General features: G+C 46.1%; 1 protein-coding gene and 1 long non-coding RNA gene across 2 annotated transcripts in view; both read left to right on the top strand.

Annotated features, from left to right (window-relative positions):
* Positions 1 to 761, top strand: part of LOC119317178 — a 4,661-nt gene extending 3,900 nt beyond the window's left edge. Inside the window, exon 2 of the long non-coding RNA XR_005153538.1 lies at positions 409 to 761. This is a non-coding gene — a long non-coding RNA (uncharacterized LOC119317178). The remainder of the gene's footprint in view (positions 1 to 408) is intronic.
* A 1,269-nt stretch (positions 762 to 2,030) lies between these two features.
* Positions 2,031 to 11,615, top strand: part of LOC119315897 — a 19,367-nt gene continuing 9,782 nt past the window's right edge. The window contains exons 1-8 of the mRNA XM_037590344.1: positions 2,031 to 2,137; positions 3,113 to 3,290; positions 3,389 to 3,502; positions 3,609 to 3,671; positions 4,009 to 4,125; positions 4,397 to 5,294; positions 8,479 to 8,617; positions 10,379 to 10,628. Of these exons, the coding sequence (XP_037446241.1) occupies positions 3,155 to 3,290; positions 3,389 to 3,502; positions 3,609 to 3,671; positions 4,009 to 4,125; positions 4,397 to 5,294; positions 8,479 to 8,617; positions 10,379 to 10,628 (1,717 nt within the window). The 5' untranslated portion in view covers positions 2,031 to 2,137; positions 3,113 to 3,154. The remainder of the gene's footprint in view (positions 2,138 to 3,112; positions 3,291 to 3,388; positions 3,503 to 3,608; positions 3,672 to 4,008; positions 4,126 to 4,396; positions 5,295 to 8,478; positions 8,618 to 10,378; positions 10,629 to 11,615) is intronic.

Genomic DNA, 11,615 nt, shown 5'->3' with positions numbered 1-11,615 from the left:
CCTATTTAGATATAGTAGATATCTAAGGGTGAAGGTCTGACCGCCGAGATCTGGGGAGGATCGGGTGGTGTGAGGTACCGACGGTAGCATCTGAGTGGAGAGCACAGCCAGCGGATGTGCAGAAGCATGGGATGAGAGGAGGAGAGGAGCGATGATGGACGGGGTTGCCCCGCTCCCACAGAAGCACAAGGTGGAAGATGACCTGTAAAACAGGTCTTTTTTTGGGTACGATGGGCCGCCAATCTTAGTGTGCTGCACTGGGGTTGGTCGAACTCGGTATTCATAGTAGCCCAGGCGATGTATAAGAGCCCCTTTGGCAAGGGCTGGCATCATTTTTGATATTTGAATTCTTTACTTCTTTTCTTGATAATCATGCTTGCTTAAGTTTGCTTTACTTCTTTTTTGCAGCTGCCATCCATGGGGATAGTGGACTGATGCTGATTCTGTTTTAGACGCCCTCAGGCTTTGCAATTTTCACATTTTGTGGGTTACTTATTAACCGACCAAATGCTGTGGAGGTGTACTATATGTTCTTCCTTCCTAGGTTACGGATGTGCTTGCTTTCTCTTGTTGTCTATGTCAATTACCTAATTTTCTGTTTTATCCTTGTCTCTTCCAGGAAATATGGGTTAACTTTAGTGATAGTCGGAAGGCAAAACGTGTTAGTGCCCACTTCTTTCGTTTGATTCCCTGCTTCTGATTGTTATTTTCTTATGTTGTTCGCCGCCAAATTAATCCTACTAGTTATCTTGCACCATTCATGATTGCCTCATTATTTATTTATTTTGTGTTGAGGGAGGAACATTATTGTTCATTACTACTTCTTAAATAATTGAGAGGCTAACACAACTTTCATCCATAATTCTAAATGTACCCTTGATGCAAATGCATGCACGTCCAAAACTACTTCTGCTAAATTAAGTATCATGTCATCGGTGTAACAGGACTTCTAACAAATCAGTTACTCCCTCCGTTCCTAAATGTAAGACCTTTTAGGATTCCACTACAGACTACATACGGAGCAAAATGAGTGAATCTACGCTCTAAAGTGCGTCTATATACATCCGTATGTAGTTCATAGTGGAATCTCTAAAAGGTCTTATACTTAGGAACTGAGGATCGGAGGGAGTACTTGATGTGCTGCTACTATTGAAGAGCAGCACTGTGGTCTGTTGCAAAACTACATCTCATTACCTTGCTTTATGAACTTATATAATCTGAATTACACTAGTATTTGATGAAGGTTCTATCGTGACGGTTAAGATATATCTACTGAATCAGCATCCTCTCCTGATTGAGAGACACGACATGATAATTCATTAATCGATTCTTTTTGCCACTGAACATGGTCATCCTTGTTTATATCTTTGTCAGGCTGTTTTGCTGGAAGAGTTTCAAACTTTTGAGGACAAGTCCAGCGCCATTAATGAAAGTACTGGTGTCAGCAAAAGGCTTATTAAGATGATCATGAACTGTCGCTTCCCTGATCAGAAAATGGCTGTTGGAAAGCCTGAATATAAAAAAATTATTGAAGAGAGACTGGTGAGTATTAAGTTCCTGGTTTATCTATATTTTGAACTACTTTCATCATCATTTTTGCTGTGACTTCTTCCAGAAAATAGATTGCCTGTATAATACAGCTGTAATGGAGGTAATGTGGGGCGTACAACATTGCATGCGAAGTTTGGTGCCTGAGGAGAAATCACAGCTGGCTGAAGCTGACCGTCTCCCGCTGAGTCTAGGACTGCAATATGTACTGAGTCATTATGGCTGTGATGTCGAATCAGATATGGTGAGTTAACTAGTTACCATGCTTTTTATTTTATAGCTCCCTGTCATTTGGTATTGCACTGTATGATAGCTTGTGTTATGTGCAACTTCTATAGAAAATATAGTTGCATCTTTGCTTTAGTGATGAAGCAATCTTCTTTGTGTCCAGGTCAGTGAGCAAATCGTTGCCATGGCTTCTGCCTTGTTTCAGTGTGATTCTGTTGAGAAGAAGTATTCTAGAGCCTTGCGCAATGCAGGTGATCTCATTAAGGATGTATCTGGCATCAACTGTGAGGGTTGGACGTTACTGAAAATTGCAAAAGCTCTGAAGATGATATGGTGGCCTGAATTTGGCGATTCCTGTGAGGTAAACTGTAATACTATTTCGGAAGGAAGCCGATAACTGCCACACGTATGGCGTGGAGGGCAACCCGCCCGCACGCATCGTGTGGCATGGACGGGAACCGCCCCGCACGACCCCGTCCGCGCGCACAAAAGCGCCCGCACGTCCGGTCCGTGGCAACCCCGCCCGCACTGCCTCGTCCGGGCCAGACGAGCCGCTGCCCGTACGACCTAGCCGTTCCCGACCTTTGATCCGTCCCCTTTCTCGTCTGCGCCCTCGCCTCCCGCCTGTCGAACCCCGACCTCCGTCGCCGGCCATCTCTGGTTGCCATGGCAACCAGGGAGGATCTGTAGGGCGCTCCCACCGCAAACCACACCCCTTATCTCTCCCCACCCCATCCCACCCCCCAACCCCCACTCCAACAACGCCCTCCAGAGACGACCAGCTAAAAGCAGGTGAATCTCCCGATCTCCCTACTGTTTCTCATCCTCCTTCTGGGCAGAAAATTGCAAAATTACCAACGAAGTTGGTAACTAGATCCATCCTACAGGGTTAAAACACTACATACGTTGTGTGACTTCGCAATTGCCAAGCAGAATACACTAGATCTGCCATGTAGTACGCTAGAGATAACCGTGAGTTCTCAGTAGGTTCATGCTCCTAGTTGGTGAACGAATGGATGTGCAGGAATCCATAAAAAGGGAGAGAGAATTGATAAATTTGGAATAATGGGGGGTGTGAAAATTAATTGCCATTGGTGTATAACGTCAGTTGCCACCTGTCATTGTCGTCAACTGCCACCATGTCAACTTATTGCTTGTCAAACGGATAGCTAGCACCAGATTTAAGAAAAGGATAGTGGATGTGCATGTCCTACTAGCCATGATATGTTGGTTGCCAACGCATGAAAATGTGATAGCACTGACGTGTTAACTTTTACATGCAAGCAGTACAATGATAAAAATTTTTTGGATTGTTGATGCCTTCTTGTTCATCCAGTGATTGAGAGCACATCAGAACAGAAGCGAGACACGGAAAAGAATGAATCACGAAGATGGTGCAGATGATTGGGGTTCTCAAAGGCCAGAAACGCCGCCACCTTTCGATGCATTAGAGTACAGTCAGCTCATCTCTGCAGGGCCGTTGCTGCCGCTGCTAGAACAGTATGCAGGCGTAGGTACGATGCGTGCTAAAAAATGAAGAGAAACATTTGCCATCTTCGCGACGATGGACATGCCATTCTACTTATGTCGTGCACTGTCATTTGTCTTGCAGGTTCTTATGACCAGAACATTCTTAGGGGGGCCCCGTGGCAAGTGCAGTCACAAGGCGCTAACGCTGACAAATGTACGGGCAGCCAACTCCAACTAGCTAGTATGGCTAATCAAGGTAATGCAAAAACGAAAAAAGAGCATATAATGCTGTGGACATGAAAAATGAACATGAAAAAAAGATGGCAAAAGGACTCACGAGTTTTCACGGGTGTAAAATGCAGGGCCTTCGTGCAGCACGTGGAATCAGGCAGCACCCATGTACGTGCCATCGACGTCGTACACAGGTGAGTCCATAAACATAGTGAAGATGCGGATGCTCAGTCAGCACAAGGCATAGTTGACAACTACAAAAATTGTCATGACTGGTCTTCTACGGTTGCCATGTATTAAAAATAACATTTGCCATCTCTGCACACCTGCAGTTGCCATGTAGGAAAAGCTGCAGTTGCCATTTCATGACAACTGCAATTGCCATCTAATAACAAACTGCGATTGCCCTACCGATGCAACTTCAGTTGCCATGCAAGCAAAAAAGCATTTGCCACATAAGGGCAACTGCAGTTGCCGTGCTAGCACGAAATGCGTTTGCCGTGATTTGACCAACCACTACTATGATTGCAGGTTATTACGCTGGTGGTGATCCGGCAAACGTCTCCTGGCAAGCTTCGCAAATTCCTGGTGGATCACGTCATTATGGTGTAACAGACCACACACGATGGTCAAATACAGCACAACAAGGTAGAGGGAAAATATCTGAACCACAAAAAACAGCGCTACATTTGCTATTTGTAGTTATTTGTAGGCAAAACAATGGTTGCCATGTTTGTTGAACAGTAGGTGCCATGTCTACACACCTATAGCTGCCATAAAAATGACCACCCACAGACTGACGGCTTGCTGTGTGTAAAAGATGTCATGGAAAATCACTCGAAGATGGTGTGATCCGTTGCGATCCACATGTTATCAAACACAAAATTCTTAATCTCGTACCTGTTTTTCCCTGTTACAGAACCTACAACTACAATGCACAGCGGCGCCGACACATCTACTGCGGGGAGCTCTGAGCGCACGGAAGATGCGTTCCACCAGACAGCAGACAAACATGCCGCAAACAAATTCGAGTCAGAGTCGGGAATGGCAATCATTCCAGCAATGCCGGCAAGTACCCCTTTGAACACAAGCACTGGCAACTCTCAGGTAGATGGGACTGCCGCCCATACTGAAGTGAACGATGAAACTGACGACGACGCGCAAGTGGATGAAGATGGTGGGCAATCAGAGATCGTGGTGCCTCAGCCACCGTACATGGGGCAGAGATTTGAGTCATTCGAAGCAGCAAAGAAATACTACCAGACATATGCAAAGTTCCATGGGTTTGCGGTCAACACCGAGTACCGTAGGAAAATTAAGAAAATTAACGAGTACAGCAGAGGTGAGATGATGTGCCACAAGGCACGCAGGAACAAGAATGGGAAAGGCGATGCGCCTGTCGTTCCGGAACGAAAGAGAGGTATCATTCAGAAGACTGAGTGCCCTGTCCGGTGTAAGCTAAACGTAGATGGAGCACAGTGGGTGGTCAATGAGTATTTTGACGAGCACAACCACCAACTGACAAAGAAGTTCGACCTGATGAAATTTCTGACCGCCCACAGAGGGTTCACCTCCGTCGAAAGGCAATTCGTAAAGCTGCTACATGATTGTAACGTCGGTCCATCGAGAATGGTGCAGATACTATCTCTCATCCACAGCAAAAAAGGGACTTTGAGTAGCATGCCGTACATACCAGCTGACGTCACAAACCTACGGGCAAGGTACCGTAGAGAGAGCAAGTTGGCAGACATAGAGGTCACAATTGCCTACTTTGATGAGAAAGCCAAAGAAGATGCAGATTTCTTCTACAGGATAAGGTTGGACGATGAGGACCGTGTCAGGAACTGTATTGAGTGGATGGTGCTGCAAGGAGAGCCTACAAACATTTCCGAGATTGCATTTCATTCGACGCGACGTACCTCACCAACATGTACAGGATGCCGTGCGCTCCGTTCATAGGGATAAATAACCACAATCAGTCGTTGCAGTTCGGCTGCGGGCTCGTCCGGAACGAAGACACGGATGGGTACGTTTGGCTGTTCAAGACCTTCTTGGAGTGCATGGATAGACTTGCTCCGATGAACATAATAACGGACCAGGATTTCAGCATGCGTGCAGGCATAGAGGAGGTCTTTCCGTTGGCAGTGCACATGCACTGTAGGTGGCACATTATAAAGAAGGCTGAGGAGACGCTAGGACCGTTCTTTGCTGACCGTCCAGAGCTGCACAAGGCATTTGAACTGTGCATGGACCACAGCTTGACGGTGGAGGAGTTTGAAAGGAGCTGGATGGCCATGACTGAAACACATCAAGTCCAAGACAACGAGACTCTTCTAAGCCTGTGGGAGAAGCGAATGTACTGGGTGCCGGCCTACTTCATGCAGTGCTCCTTCCCCTTTCTGCAGACTACGCAGCGCAGCGAGAGATTCAATGCTGTTTTGAAGCGGTATGTCAGTCCTGGCAACTTATTGCTATAGTTTGCCAAGCAGTACACAACTTTGCAACAAAAAATTCTGGGATCTGAGCTGCAGCAAGAAGCGAACATCGCGCTAAAGCAGTCAAAATTGCTAACGTACTTATCGATGGAGAGGCAAATGAGCAAGATATACACCAACAAGATCTTTAACAAGTAAGTCAGTTGCGTTACAGTCTTATTTACAGAAAAAGCACCAAGTTAGTATGTGCCTTATAGAGTGCGATGCAGTTGCCATGATTTTGCGGTTGCCATATTTAATAAAGTACTGTTTGCCATGCTTACTCAGATGCAGTTGTCATATTCAATAGAAATTCTGTTTGTCATGCTTACCCGGATGCAGTTTTAATGTTCAATGAAATGCAGTTGCCATGTTTAATGCAATGTACTTTCACTGGACATGTTGGTGTGCAAATGCTAGTGTCAAATGGAAAATGTTATGTTGTTGCCATGTCTATTGAAATGCAATTGCCATGTTTACTAAAATGCAACTGCCATGTTTGCTGAAATGCAATTGTCATGTTTAATAAACTCTAGTTGCCATGTTTAACAAAATGCAGTTGCCATGTTTAAATAAGATGCATCTGCCATGTTTGTTGAAAATGCAGTTGCCATGTCTATTGTACTGCATTTGCCATGTATAGCGTACTGCATTTGCCATGTTCAACATACTATATTTGCCATGTTCAATGAATTACGTTTGCCATGTTCAAACAAAATGTATATCTATTTTCCATGACAACATAAGGTGCTACAAGAAAAAAGCCCACAATAGTTTAACAGAAAACACACAAAAAATGCAGATTCCAAGAAGAACTAAAGCGTGCCAGTATGTTCACGGCTTTCCAGGTGGACGAACGTACGTTCAAGGTGTGTTCTATTTTGGGCATGTCAGATTCAGAACCTGAAGACCCGGACAAAGGAAGGAACTACTTCGTCACAGCCTCGATAGGCGAAGGCGAGTTCTACTGCCAATGCTGCAAGTTCGAACGGGGCGGCATTGTGTGCTGTCACATACTAAAAGTAATGGACGTGAACGCTGTGACACGGATGCCCCGACATTTCATAAGGCGGCGATGGACTTGGGACGCTGACGATGCGTTGGCGCCGCAAACAACACACGCAGTTCTGACTGTGCATGATGAGAGACCAGAGTCAACCATGGAAGCCGTGAGGCACGTTGTGCTGACAAAGAACCATACTGAGCTAATTGATGAAGCGTGCAAGAGTGATGACATAGCGAGAGCCGCAGAAAAACACAGGAAAGCACTAAAAAGAGAGCTTGATGAGATCAAGAAGAGGAAAGCCGAGGAAGCCTTACACCGGTTCCCCCGCACATCAAGCGTGCCTTCATCCACGGGACCGTCGTCTGAAAACTCAGAGATAGGATCTGGAACAGCAAGCACACAGATCCAGGTCAGGAACCCACCCCGTTCCATCACAAAGGGTCATCCAAGAGAGATAAGGTATAAGTCGGGATTGGAGATCCAAGCAAAACACAAGAAAACGAAGAAAGGGGCGGCCAATCCATGAGCAAAAATTGTGGCGTTGTGGACATTTTGTTTTGTACCCTAGATGTTGAGAATTCTTTTTTAAAACAATTGGGGGAATAACTCTTCAGGGGCATCAGAAGTGCAAGGGAAAATTCATTGAATGGTTAAATGCAGTTGCCATGTTATGGGTACTTAATCTGCCATGATGTATGCATTTAATTTGCCATGTTATGTGTAGTTAGTCTGCCATGATTTTTGATACTAAACATGCCATGCTAATTTATGCTAAATATGCCATGCTGTTTTGTACTGAATATGCCATGCTAGTTGTAGTGGATCTGCCATGTTAATTGTACTGGATCTGCCATCTTAGTTGTGCTGTAGTTGCCATGTTAATTATGCTGGAGCTGCCATGTTGTTTGTACTGTATCTGCCATGTTAGATGTACTGGACATATGCCATGGTATTCCTGATGACTCTGCATGGCATGTATTCACATGACAAAAATGACGCGGTTTACGACCACGTAGTGAGTTGTGTGCAAGTGTATGGGAAACAAGTTGGAAAACAACGTAACGTGCATAAACCCCAGCAAAAACGTTGTGGCTGCATGATCAACCTACCCCCGTGCAGTTACCGATGAAAATGAAGAAGCAAAACAGCCAAAAATGTAAAACGACAATGACTTCCACTATCCATGTCTGATGAACTACATTTGCCATTGTTTTTAAAACATCGTAGACGCGTTCAAAGCATCAAACCGGTGCTAGAAACGACGAAATCATTGTAATAATTACGCCTAAAAGAAGGTTCACGTCCACACATATATTACATGGAACTATTCAAATGTCACTCGCACACCACCACTACATAGTAGCCTACGCGGGGTTGTAGCCACAACATAGCACACAAACATAGTTTTCAACGATAAACAACGAGATAATACCTTACATTCCTCGGCAACAGAATGTAAGGTGTGCGTCCGGTCTGTAACGCCACGTGATCACTTGTACTTTTTGGTGACTTTCTTGACAGCTTCCTGCACAAACTCGCGTGCTCCCGACCGCTTGTTGAAATCTTCATTCGTCAACCAGTTACATGTGTGGATTTTCCGGAGCTCAACGACCGTTGCAGCTGTGATAGCTGGGACAATTCTGCCTTCCCACTTCGCAAGGTACTCCAGCGCGTGAAAGCCACAGTCCGTCCTGCACGAGGAAAAGAGTAACGTGACCACGCAAAGAGCTCAGACGTAACAAAAGACAGACTTCAATTTCAGATCTGACAAACAAAACAGGAATTGGATTGATGTAAAATGGCAGACGAAAAGGGAGGAAGGAATTACGTGTTTCCTTGCTCTGTAGTCGCCACATACTCAGTCGGGAAATGACTGATCTGGACCTTTGAGTGTTCATAGTGACGGTGCCATGTCTCTTTGAGGTTCTTAATGAAGAATTCAGCATGCGTGGTGAGATCTGCATCATCTTCCGAACGGATTGAATCAAGCACCTCAACACGTTGGTTCTTCAGGTCAAGACAGATCACGTAGTGGTGACCACACTTGTCGTGTGGGTCATGTGGTGAAAGCTCCTGGAACATGGGGAACATGACCTGCATTTAAAAAAGTGAGGAAAATGAGAATCAGCTCCTTCATGTTATGGGGTGTGGTCGTTTACGCTTTCAGCTCCTTCATGTGCTTGCCGCCGGACCTCGCATTTCCAAACCGCTTGACGATATCGTATAGTTGGGTCTGTTCTTTAGTGGCCCTGAATTCGGGCTCGTAGTCTTCTGCGGGAGGTGGGTGCACTACCCTCTGCTGCCTCACAGAACCAAGAGTGGCACTCCTAATGGTATCCTCAGATACCGTGTCTGCAGGCACGTTGGAACTTGATTGCCCTTGCCCTCGTGAGGACTTCCTCTGCAATGCTTCCTCCTCAAGCATGCGGTAAGTTTCTTCAAGAGACGGTGAAATCTCCTCGGGTGTGGCTGCAGTGATAAAAAAAAGTGGGTTAGGATACCTAGGAAATCAAAAGCAGATGGATTGTGAGAAAAGATGGGGTGCATGATGTGAGTTGTAGGTAGGAAAAAGTGGGGCAATTGCCATGTGTGGTCCAGCTGTAGTGACCATGTCATAGCAACTACAGTTGCCATGTAGTTGGAATGTAGTTGCCATCTAGTTGGAATGTAGTTGCCATGTCACAACAACTACAGTTGCCATGTTGTGTCAACTGCACTTGCCATGTGATTGCTTTATGAAAAAATGAAGCATGGAAACAAAAAAAAAATGCAGGTGACATGGTGTTGAATCAATTCCAGTTGCCATGTGTGATGCACTGTGTTTGCCATGTTACGGAGACTACGGTTGCCATATTGAATCAACTTCAGTTGCCACATGGTTGCCCAAATGTAAAATGCAGCATGGCAGAAAAAAGTAGGTGACACGGTGCATCAAATCCAGTTGCCATGTCATCGCATGTCAGTTGCCATCACAAGTGAGAACCCCCCAAAACAAAAAATATGATTGGGACAACAGTGAAACTACACAGACATGTGCAAGAAAAATCATATGGACATGGCAAGTGTACCTGCCACAATCGGCTCTGCGAACTTGACAGCCTTCCTGCCCTCGACCATTGGCTGCGCCATCATTGCAGGCATGCCTCCCTGAAATGCAAAGGCAACTGGCATAGGATCTTGCACAATCGGTTGATCTTGACTGATGCCAAGGTTGAAACTCGGTGGGGTAAAGGCCATTGGGTGCCTCTCATTCCTGCTGGTCGGACCACGAACGACTTGCGGGGCAGAATCCAAGGGTGAAAGATCAACAAACATATCTGAATCGGCCGCTGCAGAATGATCGTCCTTATTTGCAGGGCGGGGCGTGTTGTCAGTGGTATCAACCGTAGCTTTCATGACAATCTTCTTGTTTGGGCTGTAGGGGACACCGACGTTGACTGGGAGCCTGAAAGTGCGCAGATTTATGCTGGGGATTTCCACTGCAGGAAAAGGCGCAGTCTGCTCCGGGTGTTCACCTGCGTCGCTCGTGCCCGGCTTGACACCTGCATCAGTTGTGCTCCGGTCTTCAGGTTTCTCCGTCACATTGCTTTTGGCAGGTGGCGGGAACAGTGTGGACGCAGGAACAAAACCAGACTCGTCTCTGCTGCTCCTGGCTACTGTCGGTGCGTTCGGTATGTATGTTGGTTGCTTGCGGGGGCTACGACGCCTAGGTGGTAGACCAACACGCGAAACAGTCGCCCTAGCAGTATCTGCACCGCCAGGAGCTGGAGCTGTTGTGCCAGGACTCTCACCTGTAGATGGCATGTCCTTGTGAACTGCCGCCTCGACCGCTTCTGTCGTGGACACAGGAGTGCCACCGCGCACGCGCTTGGAATCAGTGTCAGATGAGCGGGAATCTTCCTTGCCTAGGTTCGTCTCGGGAGCGTCCACTTCAACGCTTGCTGATGGGGTGGCATGACTCACAGCAGCATCCTTCATTGCCAGAAGGGTTGGTAGTATTTCAGCTGTCCTGGCAGATACCGACTCCTCACTCCCCGATGTACGGATGCCTGTTGTTGTAGGCTGCACATCTGCAGCCGGCGGAGATGGTCTGCCACTTGCATCAGAGTTGGTGGGAGCGGTCAACGGTGCATCAGTAGTATTGTCGACTGGTGCCTCCTGTACATCTGAGTTGCCCCCTGTTGACAACTTTGAATGCATGCGTTCGAGCGGGTCCTAACTGATATGCTTGGACCCACGCGTAGTAGTCTTCTTCACCCTGCAAAAAAAATGAAGCGCATGAAAAAGGTATTTAAAAATGAAACAAAATTATGTTTGCCTTGGTAGAAATCTTAAGAAAATGGAAAAACAGGTGGAAAAGCTGACAGTTGCCATGTAAGGGGTACGTCAGTTGCCATGTGTCATAACTAGCAGTTGCCATGCAGCAGCAGTTGCCATGTTAGCAACCTTGAAAGAATGATAAAAATGTCTGATCTGCCATGAATGCAATTTCAAACCTAGGCGTGGGATGAGCTCACAAGACAACGGTAAAAAGATGGCAGTTGCCATAAGGTACATTAAAGTTACCATTTGGCCTACATTCCACTTGCCATGTGAAAAACAAAAATAGAAGTTGCCACACGTTTAGAAAGTAAATAAAATATCATTTGGTAAAACAG

This window comes from Triticum dicoccoides, chromosome 6A, assembly GCF_002162155.2.
Source record: "Triticum dicoccoides isolate Atlit2015 ecotype Zavitan chromosome 6A, WEW_v2.0, whole genome shotgun sequence".
Classification (NCBI taxonomy): Eukaryota; Viridiplantae; Streptophyta; class Magnoliopsida; order Poales; family Poaceae; genus Triticum; species Triticum dicoccoides.
The sequence above is the reverse complement of the archived record's forward strand: the minus strand, read 5'-3'. Positions and strand labels throughout refer to the sequence as shown.